Below are 16,161 nucleotides of genomic sequence, written 5' to 3'. Positions count from 1 at the left end.
AGGACACAATGGCTGAAAAGCACAGTAGGGGCTTATCAGGGTCTGGAGGACATCTGGTTAAAATATGACCCTGAGTAAGCTGGGGGGATGTCTTTGGATGGTTTATGGCTCAGTCCTCAATAGCCTGAGCTGGTTTTTGTATTCTTTTTCTTTATCTTTATGGCCTGCCATTCCTGGCAGCAGGGCTTAGCCCTGAGTTTGTGGCTTCTGGGGCTTACTCTTTTAATTTTATATTTCTAAACCTAGAATTCGTATAATTCTCCTTTCACTGGTGTGATTTCTGACCCTTTAGGCAGCCTGGGAACACTGGGGACCAGGCTCACAGGTTCCCTAAGTCTGCTGAGGCTTCCTGACCTCCTATTTGGGGACCCAAGACAGGCTGCCACAGAGTACCTCAGAGCCAGGCCTGAGTTAGCAGAGCCTCTCATTTATTGCCAGCTCTCATTTCTTGTTCTGCGGTGCTGCCTTGTGTTAACCTCTCTGGGCCTCAGTTTTTCCATCTGTAAAATGGGGCTATATTTATCAGCCATCATTAAATGCCTGGTGACAGTCTAAACATAAACGTCCACTCACTCAATTCTCTGAAAAGCTTACAAGGTAGGGTGGGATACAGCTGTCTTCATTGTAGAGACAGGGCGGCAGAAGGATGAAGAGGTTGAATAAGTCACCTAGCACCACACAGCACGACTCAGAGTTAGAATTTGAACCCAGGTCTTCTAGTCCCAGGCACCCTGACTTTTTGCTCCTTGCTTTGCTGAGGCACAAGGTTGCTCCAAGAGGAGACACTGGATTGATGAGTGTGAGGTCCTTGGCCAGGGCTGTACACAGGTAAGAGATGGAAACTGCTGTGCTTAGCATCCTGTTTGTGGGAGGAGATGCTAAAGGCAGAAGCAAGGGCAAATCCAAACTTTCTGTGTGTGTGTGTGTGTGTGTGTGTGTGTGTGTGTGTGTGTGTGTGGTGTGTTTGCCAGCCAAAAGTATAAGTGTGGGACAGAGTCATCTTGGTCTGATATTGGGCTCCTGTTTGTGTGTGTTGAGAACCCAGTGTCTTCAAGTACTAATCACAGCTGACAGAAGGTGTGTGTGTGTGTGTGTGTGTGTGTGTGTGTGTGTGTGTGTGTGTGTGTGTGTGTGTTGAGAGAGAGAGAGAGAGAGAGAGAGAGAGAGAGAGAGAGAGAGAAAGAGAAAAAGAGAGAGAGAACCCAGATAGCACAGATAGTCTGGGTTTCACCAAGCTGTGCTTGACCCACATTCTGTTTGGGGGGTACAATTTGGGCACTCCAGAACAGAATATGGTTTTAGGAGACGGTTTGATAACGTGGCTGTCTATACCCACCACTACCTCAGGCATCACACAGCTTGGTTCTGTTCACTGGAAGAGGCCGTGGCCCTGGGGATTGATAGAAGCCAAAGGCATCCTTGGTCATCCTGTGGTCACTTTAGCTGGAGAATAAAGTAAGGGGGTTGCAGGCTGTGCAGAAACAATCAGGTCAACGATATGGGGGACAGCAAGTGTCACAGGCACGTCCAGCACCTGGGAACCCTGGGGGATCAGCCACTAGTGCAGGCTGACACCCTGCCCACTCTTAGCATTTCTGCTTCCTGTAGGACTTGTTGGGTCCAGGGTTACTGATCTACACGTGTCTAGAAGGGACCAAGGAGCTGGGATGTCCCCCCGCCTTTCTCCAAGAGGAGGTAACTCTCAGGACCTCCAGGTGCAATCTTACTAGGAAAACAGGGCTCTGCTAAAAGATAATCATTAGTTAGGGTCCTGACCTGAGGCAGCTGGACTCCTCCTGTGATGGAGTCAATGGTCAGAGTGTGCTGGGAAAGTGGAGGCAGAGAGAGGACAGCAGGACCCATCTGGAGGCAGAGCCCCACTTGCAGCATGGGAAGGGATCCGCCTGCTGATGTCTGGACTTGGGCTTTCTAACCCAGAGCCTCTCAGCTCTTTAGCCCCCACCTCCCCCGTCACTTTGCCATAGCCATATTTACACAGTTTGTCCCCACAGCCCTGTGGAATGGACCAAGCCCCTTGCCTTCTCAGTGACTCTGCATCTGTCTCCCACACACAGTGTGCTCCTTCGTTTCTGTTATTGCCTGGAGGTCCTGGGTTTTTCTATCCTTGGCTAAGAGGTCCCTGCCTCAGGCAGCAGCTCAGGAGCCCTTTCCAGGCTCCTCCCTGCCTCCCTGTCTTAAACATTGAACTTCCTGAGAATGGGGAGGAAGAAGAAGAAGGAAGCCACGGGTGTGTGTGTGTGTGTGTGTGTGTGTGTGTGTGTGTGTGTGTGTGTGTGTGTGTGTGTGTTAAAGACTCTACAAGGCTGAGTAACTAATTAGAACTCAGGGATGGAGAGTCGGAATGTTGCAGAACCAGAGCCCAATTATCATAGGCTTTTAGCAGTCAGTCAGTGCCCACCATTGGGTCTGGCCTAACATCTTGGAACAATGAGGTCAAACCTGTGGAATGTCGTTCTGGCAGAACTTCATGTTCCAAGCTAAGAATATCTTCAGACAACATTTCTTGTTTGCAGTAACTGGCCTACCTGCATTCTACCCACATCCCCACTGAAGTATTTTGGTAAAATGCCTCAATTTATGACTTCTTTTGTTCTGTAACTGTTTCCAGGTCAGACACCTTTCCAGGAGAAAAGTCCTCATCCATTTCCAGGGCTGTGGTCGCTCATGTTTGACTCTAGGCAAACTTGTTTCCATCAGGATAAGAGCTGGATTTTCATGGACTCCTTCTTCACTTCCTACTTAGGCCTCCGGTAAACAGTCTGTGCCACTTCACGATTAGAAGTGAACCAGCCCTGCTAGAGCACGCCTGTCTCCCAGCACATAGGTCCTGGGCTCTCTGGGGTTTGTCTCCTCAATGCTGAATGTGGGACACGGCCTGTGGGAAGCATTGAGTGTGTGTGTGTGTGTGTGTGTGTGTGTGTGTGTGTGTGAATCTTTCTGTGTGTGTATCTATGTGTTTCTATGAATCTGTGTCTGTGTGTCTGTGTGACGTATCTGTCTGTCTTGGTGTCTGTGCATCGGCATTCGTAACAGTCTCTGCATGTGTGTGTGTGTGTGTATGTGAGAGACTCTGTGTGTGTGTGTGTGTGTGTATCTGTGAATCTGTGTATGTCTGTAGATATGTGTACGTGTGTGTGTGTGAATCTCTATGTATGTGTATATCTCTGTGTGTGTGTATATCCCTATGTGTGTGCGTGTGTGCCCATATATGTGCCCGTATGTGTGTGTGTGTCTGTGTGACTCTGTGTATCTTTGTATATGTATATGTGTCTGTGAATCTGTATGTATGTGAATCTTTGTGTATGTCTCTCTCTCTCTCTCTCTCTCTGTATGTGTGTGTGTGTATTTGTCTGTCTGTCTGTGTGCCCATGCATCTGCATTTGTACCAGTCTTTCTGCATGTGTGTCTGTCTGTCTGTGTGGTGTATCTATCTGTCTCTGTGCATCTGCATGTGTACCAGTCTCTCTGCATGTGTGTATGTGCATCTGTCTGTCTGTCTGTCTGTCTGTCTGTCTGTCTGTCTCTCTGTCTGTCTGTGTTCACTTGTCAAGGTCAGAGGCCAATCCTCTCTCATTTTCTCTCTTATTTTTTAAGTCATGCTCTCTCACTGAACCCAGGGGTTAGGTGTGAATAGGTGTCCGGCAGTCCCAATGGCCCTTCGTTCTGTCTCTGTCTTCCTCAGCGCTGGGGCGACGGTACCTTTAGCCACACCCAGCTCACATGGAGGCTGGAATCCAGCGCATGTTCTTACACCTGCGTGGCAAGCATTCCCGTCTCCCCAGAGCAGGAACACTTTATGAATAATCACCAGTTATGGCCCAGCTACTGTCTTTCAGTGTGAATGACCCCGTCGGCTTTCTGAGGACATTGTAATCGGGGCTGGAAGGACACTGTCAAGGGTGAGAATTGCCCCTCAAGAGGAGTTCAGCTCCCAGTCAAGTGGCTTCACCACTGCCAGTTCTGGGGATCTGTGTCTCTTTCTTCTGGACTCCTCAGACACTGCATGCACATGCACGAACCCACACACATAGACATACACTCAAATAAAACATTAAAAAAACAAACCTTTTACTTGTTGGTTTTTGTTTGGTTCTTTTTTGTTTTGCTTTGAGACAAGGTTTTTCTGTGTAGCCCTGGCTGTCCTGGAACTTGCTCTGTAGATCAGGCTGGCCTCAAACTCAAAGATCCACCTGCCTCTGCCTCCTAGTGTGCGGATGAAAGATGTGTACCACCACTCCCTGGTTATAAAATAAATCTTAAAGAAAGCCATAAGGTCTAGTTCTTTCCAGATAAACTGTGCATTGGGCACCAACATAATCCCAAGCGTTTGCTCATTGGTTCAGTGAGCCATTAAGTCTATCCCCAAGGCTGGGAGGGATAGTGCATACCTTTAGTCTTAGCACTCAGAAGACAGAGGTTGGAGAATCTTTTGTGAGTTTGAGGCCAGCCTAATCTACAAAGAGAACTCCAGGACAGCCAGGGCTACATAGAAAATATCCTGTCTCTAAAACAATAACAACAAAAATCTTTCCCAGAGTCAGGGGGGTTGCAGCCATACCCCCATTTGACAGAGAACTCTTTGCTTCCCTGTGTGGTGGATGGAAAGGGTGTTGTTCAATGTCACAGCCTCTGGGAGGGTTTAGAAGCCTGATCCAGGTCTGACCTACCTAGAGGTAGGCTTGGTGCTGCTGTGCTGAGAATTCAGTGTTTCTCAGCAGAGCTGTGTGTGTGTATGTGCCAGGGTTTGTATGAAGACAGGTCAGATGGAAGAGCCCACCCTAGGTGTCAAAATCAGTAGCAGGACACATTTTGAGCTGGAGTGTGTCAGCATGTGGGGCTCATGAGGTAACTTCCTGTCCAGGCTTCCTGCCCTGAGAAGGTTCCCTATGTTCTAACTCCCTGCAGGAACACCACCCTCTACTCAGTTGTTTGCACAGTTTATAGACCTGCGTTCTGTTTCCTCAGCAGATAGGGGTTCCCAGGGGACTGTGCCTGTGAAATGTCCTGGTATTCACACACCTGCCTCTCTGAGCCAGCAGCTCCTGATCCCCACTACCCCAATGCCTCCAGGAAGCCCCTACACAACAAATGTCTCCTCCTTGGTTGGTTGGTACTGCCAGGCAGTGGGGTGGGAGAAGCTTCTGGAGGCGAAACCTCAAGGAAGGGCTTTAGATCATTGGGGATGTGGCTTCAGGGAAGGCTTACGGCACTCCGTAGCAACAGAACAAATGGCCAGAAATTGATATGAGAGAAGACCCGAGAGATGCCTGCAGGAAGAGGGTTGAACCCCTCTGCAGAACCCTTGGAATCAAGCAACACCAAGATTCAAGTTAACCTTGGGCTGTGCAGATGTCAGCCATGAATTGACGCCTGTAAGGCATGGTGCTGGGGTGGGTTGTTACAATCGGAGTTTAAACATGTGGATAGAGATTCCGTGTGTGTGTGTGTGTGTGTGTGTGTGTGTGTGTGTGTGTGTGTGTGTGTGTGATCTAGCCTTGTCCTCACACAGATATCCCCCTGTCTCTGTCTCCCCAGTGCTGGGATTCAAGCATACACCACCACCTCCAGGCTGAGCAGTGACTTCTGATGGTGTTAGAACAGAGCTTCCTTCAAGGCCAGGGTGAGCATGGGGTTCAGCTGTCAGAGTGCTCTCCCAGCGTGCAGTGCCCTGAGTTTAACAGCCAGCATCAAACTCTGGCCTCCGTGCATGTGCTCAAATGCGCATACGCACATGCATACATAGCCAAACGCATTATTGAAAAAGGCAATGGAAGTCCACTCATCCGGATATTAAAGCAGACTCCTCAAGGATGTAGGTTGTGAATAACTTAAGATTCTCAGCTTGATATTAAGAAAAAGAAAAGGAATACTCACCCCAAAACTTAACACACACTTGCACACACACACCACACATGACTTGTATCTATCTATCTATCCATCAATCTATCACCTATCAATAATCTATCTACCTATCATTTATCTATCTACCTACCTATCTATCATCTATCATATATCAAACTATAATCTATCATCTGTCACCTATCAACCTATACTCTATCATCTCTCTGCCTATCTATCTATCTATCTATCTATCTATCTATCTATCTATCTATCTATCTAATTTGGACAGTTTTGCTTTCTGCTTGTGAAAGGCCCCTGGCACCTTTGAATGTTGCAATCTTATGCATCTGATGGGAAAAGATGAACATCTCGTCCTGTGGCTGTGGTTACAGTAAGCATCGTCACTTTCAAAGCAGAACTCAAGAGAGCTACAGAAGCTATCAGAATGCATCTTCATTCCCTGCTTGTGTTGACCCACAAATAGGCAGAATGTGATCCTACAATCATGCCACATCATGAGTGTGCATCTGAGAACCCACAGAACTGTGAGACCCCAAGTCTGACCTTCAAGCTAGCTGTGACCTTGAAGACAATATCCAGTATGGACCAGTCCCCTGTGACAAACCCACCACAGCTGTGCTCGAACTGCTGCCTGCCATCTTCTGGCTTTCTCTCACTGGCTCTCCATGTTTTAGTGGTGTGTGTGTGTGTGTGTGTGTGTGTGTGTGTGTGTGTGTGTGTGTGAGAGAGAGAGAGAGAGAGAGAGAGAGAGAGAGAGAGAGAGAGAGAGAAAGAGAGAGACAAGGGTTGGACGATCCAAGGAAATGCCAGCAGGTAAACAAACCCCAGAGTGTCAAGGAGCCCAGGAGGCAGCTCCAGAGGGCTGATATGCACAGCCCCGCCCTTCCTGAGAAAGAGGAACCAGCTATGGATATAAGGGCAGCCAACTCCAGAGGCAAGGCTGCAGTCAGCAAACATTTGTGGCCTCAGGATGGAGAAGGATCTCAAGAGTACTCCAGCCTCGGAGCTGGACAAGTTCATACAGGATCACCTTCTTCCTGACACCACATTCCGTGATGAGGTTAGAGCAGACATTGACTTCATATGTACTTTCCTGAAGGAGAAATGCTTCCACGGTGCCGCCTTGAAGGTCTCTAAGGTTGTGAAGGTGAGCCCTCCTCATCCCTGAGCTGACCAGGATGGGGTGGGAGAGAACTCTCAGAAGGGAGGCTCCAGTCCTTAGTGGGGGCATGAGTTACCTACCTGCTCTGTGCCCGGTGTCCTCATGTACACCCCAGCTATGGCACAGGGCAGAGAACAGAACAGAGACCCCACCATGGATGACTGGTGACTGATGGAATGAAGCTCATTGCCCATGTTTCCATCTGTCAAGTGAGATTTTATGATGACAGTTCCTACCTCACTCACTGTGAAGGCTGCAGAAATGTTGTTGTGTCATGTCCACTCATCTATGACAGGGTTGCAAATGTGTTAGTGATTGTGCTCAGCATTTTATTTAGGGAGGACCTCTGCAGTATCCCTTATTGTTTTCTCAAATTTTTTTTCTCTGTGAATCCATTTTCTTAATTTTAAAACCTGTTCTGTGACTTTGAAATATGATAACGACTATCTTCATGCAAGCATAGTGTACTTTTAGTTTATTCTTCTTAACATTCTGCTAACATTGGGATTAGGACAACAGTTTCAAAAGTGTTAATTTACTCACAGTCTCCTCCTATGCATTACCATCCTACTTCTTTGTATTCCAACATGATCTCCCTGAGAGAGTTCTCTTTCTATCACACACACACACACACACACACACACACACACACACACACACACACAGAGAGAGAGAGAGAGAGAGAGAGAGAGAGAGAGAGAGAGTTCATAAATAAAGCAGGGATGTTCATTATTCCGTACCAGGAGGAGTTCCAGAACTTCTACATATTTTCCTACATAGAGCCTCATATCATTCTTCAGGGCTGACTAGTATTCTACTGCACATGTGACAGCTTGCTCTATCCATCCATCCCCCTCGGTGATGGACTCCTACTCTGTTCAGCATCTGGATTGCCTAACATGGCTCTCCTTGTCCCTTGTCATTCTCCTTGTCTCTCAGGGTGGCTCCTCAGGCAAAGGAACCACGCTACAGGGCAAGTCAGATGCAGACCTGGTGGTGTTCCTTAACAATCTCACCAGCTTTGAGGATCAGTTAAAGCGACGGGGAGAGGTCATTGAGAAAATTCGGAAACACCTGTGCCAGTTGCAGCAAGAGAAACAGTTTAAACTGAAGTTTGAGTTCCAGACCCCAGAGCAGGCCAACTCCAGGTCTCTGAGCTTCAAGCTGAGCTCGCCCCAGCTCCAGCATGTGGTGAAGTTTGATGTGCTACCAGCCTATGATGTCCTGGGTAAGTGTCACACAGCAGCAGAGCCTCAGCCTGCCCTTCCTACCCCTGAATCCTCCCCTCTCTGTCTCAGTCTCTCTCTCTGTCTCTCTGTCTCTGTCTCTGTCTGTGTCTCTGTCTCTCTGTCTCTGTCTGTCTGTCTGTCTGTCTGTCTCTCTCTGTTTGTCCTGGGTTTGCAGTTTTATTATGGAAACATTTATTATGTTAATTAGGGCTGTGGGGGAGGGGTTGCCTAGTCTCCTAGAAGTGTCTGTAGGCTATGAGTCTCCAGCTGTAAACAATTATACTCAGACAAATTCAGGACACACTGTGATGGCTGGTTTGTTTTCAGATAGGTGGGTGGGCCAGCTTCATGTCCACCTATCAGACAGTGAGCCTGAGGAATTCTCCTGTCCCTACCTCCCCAACACTGAGACTTCAGTGCAGACCCTAATGTTCCTCAACCACAGCTTTTAATGGGGTCACTCAGAATCTGATTTTGGGTCCTTGTCCTTCTCTAAGAAGCATTTTACTCACAGAGCCATCTGCCAGGCCCTTGGGATAGCCTACAGAACACACACATGGCGAACAGCCCTCTACATGGCTGAGATTGGGAACTGTGGGTCTCTGAAAGTGGGACAAGAGATAGAGCGAAAAATAAACACTTGTAGCATCTTCTGTCAAAGAATGAGAAACCCCAGACCTGTGCAGAGGCCTGGGTGTCTGTGCATGGGTAACAGGGTGCAGGATGCAAAACTTCCCTGTGGGGCTCTGGGCCCTCCTGGAAAACTGGAAACCCAGCACACACTCACACACACACACACACACACACACACACACACACACACACACACCAACTTACCATATACACACATGTGTTATATAATTGCACATTAATGATCCTCTACATTAAGATCTCTCATACCAGGCCTGACTGACACTCCATGTGTCTCCAAAATTACACATTGCCCAACTCTACCCAAAGGCAGTCAACCAAGAATACCCTTCCCTCAAAGATCAGCATGGGCTTGGGTTGCTTAGAGAATACTTGAGGGATACTTTTGGGGAAGCATAGCACCCCCTCTTGGCCACTGTGTGAACTGCTACTATTTACTTAGAGACAAGGCCACTAGCCCTTGGCTTAGGACAGCCATGGACACAGTCCAGAGTCTGGGACCAGGACCAGGCCATTAGACTGTGGGAAGCTGCAAGAAGCTTAGAACCCTGCTCAGTGGAGGGGGCTCAGAGGCGTGTGCACCAGAAATGATTTGGTAGGGCCTCTCCAGCAGAAGCCTGTCTTGCTCATGGACTTCCCCATTCTGAGGCAGCTTTCTCATGGGGGAGGGCCCTACCACAGAAGGACCACCTTGGGAATGCTGGTGTGGGTGACAGCCCAAAAGAGGACCCTGACCACAATTCTACCTCAGCTGACTTAGCAGGCAAGACCTACTGTGTACTAGACCCTGAAATAGAAAATAAGTTCTTGAGACCTCCCCGGGTCACTGTGTGAGTGGGCTTGTCTCAGGCTCCATCAGTGAGTGATTTTGCCCTGGGCCAGCACCACAGCCTGATGGTGTGGCCTGTTGCAACCACAGCCATACACTTGGACATACCTAAGACACAGTCTGCTGCCTGACTAGCCTTCTGAAATGTACACACACAGAGCCACACATACATCTATTCCATAGCTGCCCATCCACCCTACAAGTGCTCGCGCGCGCGCGCGCGCACACACACACACACACACACACACACACACACACACACACACCACAACCACCACCACCACATCCTTAAGCTCTGAGGAACTGGACAATCAACACCATGTGACGTTAAGTTAGGCACTGCAGAGACTCACGCACTGCTGACACACAGTGCCTGGGGAGACACCTCAGCAGATAAGGGCGATGGGCGATTGCTGCACGAGCCTGAGGATCTGAGTTCAAATCCCCAACACCCACCTAATCTCAGGAAATGCCACACATTGACCTGTAATCCAGGCTATACTTGGGGCAGAGACAGGGGAATCTCTGTGGCCTGCTGGATGCCCACTAAACATGAGATTCCCAGGGAGACCCTGCCATGAAGGGCGAAATACAAGTACACAGAGAGACACCTTATGTCCTCCTCTGGCCTTCAAAAATATGTGTGTCCGCCCTCCCTCCCAACCCATACATCATATACACAACAGGGCAGAGACTCTGTAAGCATGAGACATGACATACAAGTTCAGCACACTGCTCCACAGTAAACTTTGACACAAGCAAGAGTGCATACAGTTGACACGCACTGGGCACTCAATCCCGGATACCAGAAAGTGGTCGGCCATTATTAGATGATTGTGTACCTCTCTCCCGTGTGACCACAAAGTCCTGGTTCCTGCCATCACTCTCTCCAGACCTGTGAGGAAGGCACTGCCCTTGGACCAGTTGGTGGTAGGAGTTTTCCAGGGACACACCTTCTATAAAGTCCTGAGGTGTGGCGGGGCACGTGGCTGTACGGGCAGTGATGCTTGCTGTCAACAAATCCTGCCCCATTCGCTGAACCTCATGGCCAGTGATTGTCACCCCAGAGAGACTGAGGAACCTCAGAGAGGGGCTGAGGTGTTCATCTGAATGAAATCTTCTTAACAGGTCATGTTAACATCAACAGCAAGCCTAACGCCCAAATCTATGCCAGTCTCATCAGGAAGTGCACCGACCTGAATAAAGAGGGCGCGTTTTCTACCTGCTTCACGGAGCTCCAGAGGAACTTCCTGAAGCGGCGCCCAACCAAGCTGAAGAGTCTCATCCGCCTGGTCAAGCACTGGTACCAACTGGTAAGGCATCTGGCCTGGTCACTGTGGGCCCATGTGGGAGGAGGGTAATGAGAAAGTTGAGAGCTGAAGGAGGAACATCAAGAGAGGGGGGTGCTGAAGGATAGAGGAGGGATGGGAGGGAGGACTAGGAGGAGGGAGGACTGGAAGGAGGGAGAACTGAGAGGAGGGAGGACTTGGAGGAGGGAGAACTGAGAGGAGGGAGGACTTGGAGGAGGGAGGACTGGGAGGAGGGAGAACTGAGAGGAGGGAGGACTTGGAGGAGGGAGGACTGGGAGGAGGGAGAACTGAGAGGAGGGAGGACTTGGAGGAGGGAGGACTGGGAGGAGGGAGGACTGGGAGGAGGGAGAACTGAGAGGAGGGAGGACTTGGAGGAGGGAGAACTGAGAGGAGGGAGGACTTGGAGGAGGGAGGACTGGGAGGAGGGAGAACTGAGAGGAGGGAGGACTTGGAGGAGGGAGGACTGGGAGGAGGGAGGACTGGGAGGAGGGAGAACTGAGAGGAGGGAGGACTTGGAGGAGGGAGGACTGGGAGGAGGGAGGACTGGGAGGAGGGAGGACTTGGAGGAGGGAGGACTGGGAGGAGGGAGAACTGAGAGGAGGGAGGACTTGGAGGAGGGAGGACTGAGAGGAGGGAGGACTGGGAGGAGGGAGAACTGAGAGGAGGGAGGACTGGGAGGAGGGAGGACTTGGAGGAGGGAGAACTGAGAGGAGGGAGGACTGGGAGGAGGGAGAACTGAGAGGAGGGAGGACTTGGAGGAGGGAGGACTGAGAGGAGGGAGGACTTGGAGGAGGGAGGACTAGGAGGAGGGAGGACTGGGAGGAGGGAGAACTGAGAGGAGGGAGGACTGGGAGGAGGGAGAACTGAGAGGAGGGAGGACTTGGAGGAGGGAGAACTGAGAGGAGGGAGGACTTGGAGGAGGGAGGACTGAGAGGATGGAGGACTTGGAGGAGGGAGGACTGAGAGGAGGGAGAACTGAGAGGAGGGAGGACTTGGAGGAGGGAGGACTGGAAGGAGGGAGGACTGGGAGGAGGAGGTCTGGGAGGAGGGAGTAGTGGGAGGAGGGAGGATTTCCTATGCTTGTTATGAGTGATTTTTTTCTAGCCTCATAGTCAGTCAACTAATTCTCTCTTTACCTGCATCTAACTCGTCATTCACGTGTGTTGTAGAAATTATTTTAAATCCTGGCCAGGGGTTTCTACCTAAACTTTGGTTATTGAGTTCCAGGATGAAAGACTCACTCCCAGGCTTTGTATTTTTAATAAGCTTTCATCGGCACAATAACTGGGCAGCAGGCTACTCTCCATGTTGTTAGAATCTCCTTTCCTATTCGTAACCCAAGCTGTTACTATGTTTCACGTAGGCTGCTCTTAGCTCCAACTGGCCAGCCCTCACGGCCAAGCTCTCTTGACACTTTACCCATGAAGGCTTTCTTTCCCTCCTCAATGTTCTTCCCTCTCCTCCAAGCCCATGAAACCCAAACCCCACCCATGTCCCTTCTGCCCTGCTATTGGCTGGTGGCATCTTTATTGACCAATCACAATTAACTGTTGGGCAGGGTCACATAGCTAGTGTCTAAATGCAGACTCCCTCCTCACCGGGACAACCAGCTTTGGAGACCCGAATTAGCAATAGAGGAAAAACAGAATCAGGCGAACCCATGACACACATGCCATTTTGGTCCTTGCATTTCTCCCCATTTTTCTCCTTGCCTTTCTCTTCTCAGTGTAAGGAGAAGCTGGGGAAGACCCTGCCCCCGTAGTACGCCCTGGAGCTGCTCACAATCTATGCCTGGGAACATGGGAGTAGACACTGTGAATTCAACACAGCCCAGGGCTTCTGGACAGTCTTGAAACTGGTCACTAAGTACCAGCAGCTTCTAATCTACTGTACAAAGTATTATGACTTTCAACACCCAGAGGTCTCCAAATACCTGTGCAGACAGCTCAGAAAACCCAGGTAGTCTGTCCCACTGCTCCCCATCAGTCCAAGGCTGCACTTGTGTGGAAAGGGGAGGTGGGAGCTCATGAGAAAACTTCCATAGTGAGGACTCTCTATGTCCCGCCCCCACCCTTACTCCTAGCTGTCACTCATGGTGTCTTGATTCCTTCTGTGCCTGCTAGTGAATGCTGTCTTTGTGGAGTACACAGGGTCCATCTCAACGACTCAGATCTTGGCTATAGCACAAGAGGGGCCACAGTCTGAATGTAATGACTGGGCATGGCTGTGTGACAATAAACCTGTAAGGACACCATCAGGTGGCAGCTGAATTGAGCCTGAGAGAAGTGGCCCCCCCACAACAGCTGAGAGCCCCGTTTTTCTCTTTGTTTTTCTCTTCTCAGTGTAAGGAGAAGCTGGGGGATTCGCTGCCCCCACAGTATGCCCTGGAGCTGCTCACGGTCCATGCCTGGGAACGTGGAAATGGACTTACTGAGTTCAACACAGCTCAGGGCTTCCGGACAGTCTTGGAACTGGTCACAAAGTACCAGCAGCTTCGAATCTACTGGACTATGTATTATGACTTTCAACACCTAGATGTCTCCAAATACCTATACAGACAGCTCAAAAAACCCAGGTAGTCTGTCCCCACATGGCACTGCTCCCCATCAGTACAAGGCTGCACTTGTGTGGAAAGGGGAGGTGGGAGCTCATGTCTATGAAGCATCTCCTGCACTGGGCACTGTCCTGCTGTCACCTGATTGTCATGAGGCCTTACAGCTCTGGGAGTCAGGGCTAGGCTCTCCTGTGTGCAGGTGAGGAGACCAAGACACTGACATTGTCCAGGTTAAGCAGCAAAGGAAGGGGAGTCCATGGGATGGGATCTGAAATATTCCAGCATTAATCAAAGTCATATGGTTTGGGAAGCTGTAAATAATAGAGTACTATGTCACCCTAGGCAGTGACGTGTCTTGATCCTGTTGTGTTCAGTTTTCCCATGAGACTGGCTGGTCCAACTCTCCCCATCTCAAGATCAGAGAACCTGAGGGACCTGCCCCAGGACACACAGCTACTAAAGGGTAGAGGATTTGAACCCAAGCCTTTCAGGTCATGACCAAGGATCCCTCCAGTCTTGCTGTATGCTGTGGGGCAGGGACAAGGTAGAGGCTTTAGATGAGGGTTCTCTGCTGGGCGACTCTCTTAGCCCTGTGCAGTGTTGCCTGGGGCACTGGAGGCTGAACAATTTCTGTCTAAATGTTGCTCTGCAGGCCTGTGATCCTGGACCCTGCTGACCCAACAGGGAACGTGGCTGGTGGGAACCAAGAAGGCTGGCGGCGGTTGGCCTCAGAGGCGAGGCTGTGGCTGCAGTGCCCATGTTTTATGAACAGGGATGGTTCCCCAGTGAGCTCCTGGGAAGTGCAGGTGAGACCCTGTCATCATCCTGTCCCCTTGCACACAGCTTCGGTCACTCCACATATTGGGAGAACATTCTCAGTGAGGCATGATCTTTTTCTAAAGGTCTCCACACCCCATTGGAGTCCAGCAGCTTGCCTCGTTTTACCGCCATTTAAGCACCATTCACAGATATCATGGAGTGGCAAGATGGCTCAGTGGGTAAAGGCACTGCCAACTCTGAAGACCTGGGTTTGATCCCTAGAAACCCATATGGTAGAAGGAGAAAAACAAATCCCCCAAGTTGTCCTCTGACGTTCCTCTCCGTGCTGTTATACACGTGGGCATGCACACTCACAGTCACAGAAACTCACACAATACACACTCACCCACATGCACCCACATTTACATGAACTCAAACACTCATACATACATACAAACACACTCACACACAACGCTGACACGCACACACACAGCATGTTGACACATGTGGAGACAGTATAGTGGAGATTCAGAAGTGAAGCCCCTGGCTCAGCTAAGGCACAGCAGGGCTGGGATCCTGTGGACTCTGAACACTTCGTGGTCAGGTCCATGAAGCATCCTGCCTTCCCTGTCTCACTGTCATGTGGCCAACGGGACACAGCAGGACTGTGTCACAGCCACAGAGGCACAGAGGGACCTGCTTTTGGTCCTGTCCCCTCCTGGGGCCGAGTCTGCCTGATGCTAGGGAACCGATGGTGTCACATGTGACCTCAGGGTCGGGAAGAACATGGATGCCATGATGTGGGAAAGAAACCTCAGAAGGTCAGGAAGGAAGGGAGAGGGGGCATGGAGGGAGGCAGCTGTGAGAACAGTGGCCTGCAGCGCTGTCCTGCAGCAGAGAGGTGGCAGGGCCACATCCCATTCGGCAGATCTGTTACTGAAGAAGCAGACTGCAGGTGGGGCCATGTGTACCCTCAGAAGGCTAAGCCATAAAGGTGTCCTGATGGCCATCTTTCCAACCTGGGAATGTGCTGGCCCTTTTTCTGAGAGCTCTGGCTGGCCAGTCGTGGTGTCCATCCCCCCAGGGCTGAATTGCATCCCCTTGGGTGTCGGAATGCAGGCTCCTGACATGATTGTGTGTCCTTTCATTACAGACGGAGGTTCCTGTATGTTTCTAGCAGGTTAGTTTTTTTCCCCCTTGTTTTGATGTGACTTTCTGCAGTGTAGCCCAGGCTAGACTGGATCTCGCCATTCTCCTGCCACAAAGCAGGGATGACTGGTGTAAGTTTGATGTTTCTGACCATGCCCTGCCTTCCCTCCATCCCCAGGTGGATGAGGCCTGGTCATGCATCCTGCTGTGAACCCAGCAGCACCAGCCCAGGAGGCTCCGGAGTCAGGGGCACGTGCTGCTCTGCTGCAGGACCTTGACACAGTGAGGGAGGGCCCCACTCGGGATCACAGTCCATGCTTCTGATGCCCGCCCGCCATGTTTGAATACTGTCCAATCACAGATAGCCTTCCTCAACAGATTCAGAAGGGGCGGAAAGAACTCAAGCTTGACTTCCATCTGACCGTCCACCTGTTGGGAGGTTCTGTCCAACCATGTCTGTCAACAACAATAAAGTACACCAGGTGCCATAAGGGTGTGTGTGTGTGCGTGTGTGTGTGTGCGCTTGTGCCTGTGCATGGTTCAATTAGATGAATTTGTTGAGCAGTTACTAGACTCTACATGGTGCAGGCCCTCAGCAGTGGTTAGAGCCAAACCAAACTGCTACAGTTGTTGAA

General features: G+C 50.3%; 1 protein-coding gene across 3 annotated transcripts; it reads left to right on the top strand.

Annotated features, from left to right (window-relative positions):
* The first annotated feature begins 6,786 nt into the window (after window positions 1-6,786).
* Window positions 6,787-16,017, top strand: Oas1k (2 ' -5 ' oligoadenylate synthetase 1K). 3 transcript variants are annotated; one of them, NM_001009489.1, is made up of 7 exons: window positions 6,787-7,030; window positions 7,985-8,273; window positions 10,883-11,067; window positions 13,407-13,639; window positions 14,271-14,424; window positions 15,531-15,557; window positions 15,705-16,014. In NM_001009489.1, the coding sequence occupies exons 1-6, from the start codon at window positions 6,854-6,856 to the stop codon at window positions 15,552-15,554; spliced, it is 1,062 nt and encodes a 353-aa protein (NP_001009489.1). In that variant the 5' UTR covers window positions 6,787-6,853; the 3' UTR covers window positions 15,555-15,557; window positions 15,705-16,014. The 3 variants fall into 3 exon arrangements, with proteins under 3 accessions (NP_001009489.1, XP_006249462.1, XP_038945586.1); XM_006249400.5 differs by lacking the exon at window positions 15,531-15,557 and having other exon boundaries at window positions 6,808-7,030; window positions 15,705-16,017; XM_039089658.2 differs by lacking the exons at window positions 13,407-13,639; window positions 14,271-14,424; window positions 15,531-15,557; window positions 15,705-16,014 and adding an exon at window positions 12,791-13,372 and having other exon boundaries at window positions 6,808-7,030.
* Window positions 16,018-16,161: the final 144 nt, after the last annotated feature.

This window comes from Rattus norvegicus, chromosome 12, assembly GCF_036323735.1.
Source record: "Rattus norvegicus strain BN/NHsdMcwi chromosome 12, GRCr8, whole genome shotgun sequence".
Classification (NCBI taxonomy): Eukaryota; Metazoa; Chordata; class Mammalia; order Rodentia; family Muridae; genus Rattus; species Rattus norvegicus.
This window is presented reverse-complemented; position numbering and strand designations above follow the sequence as displayed.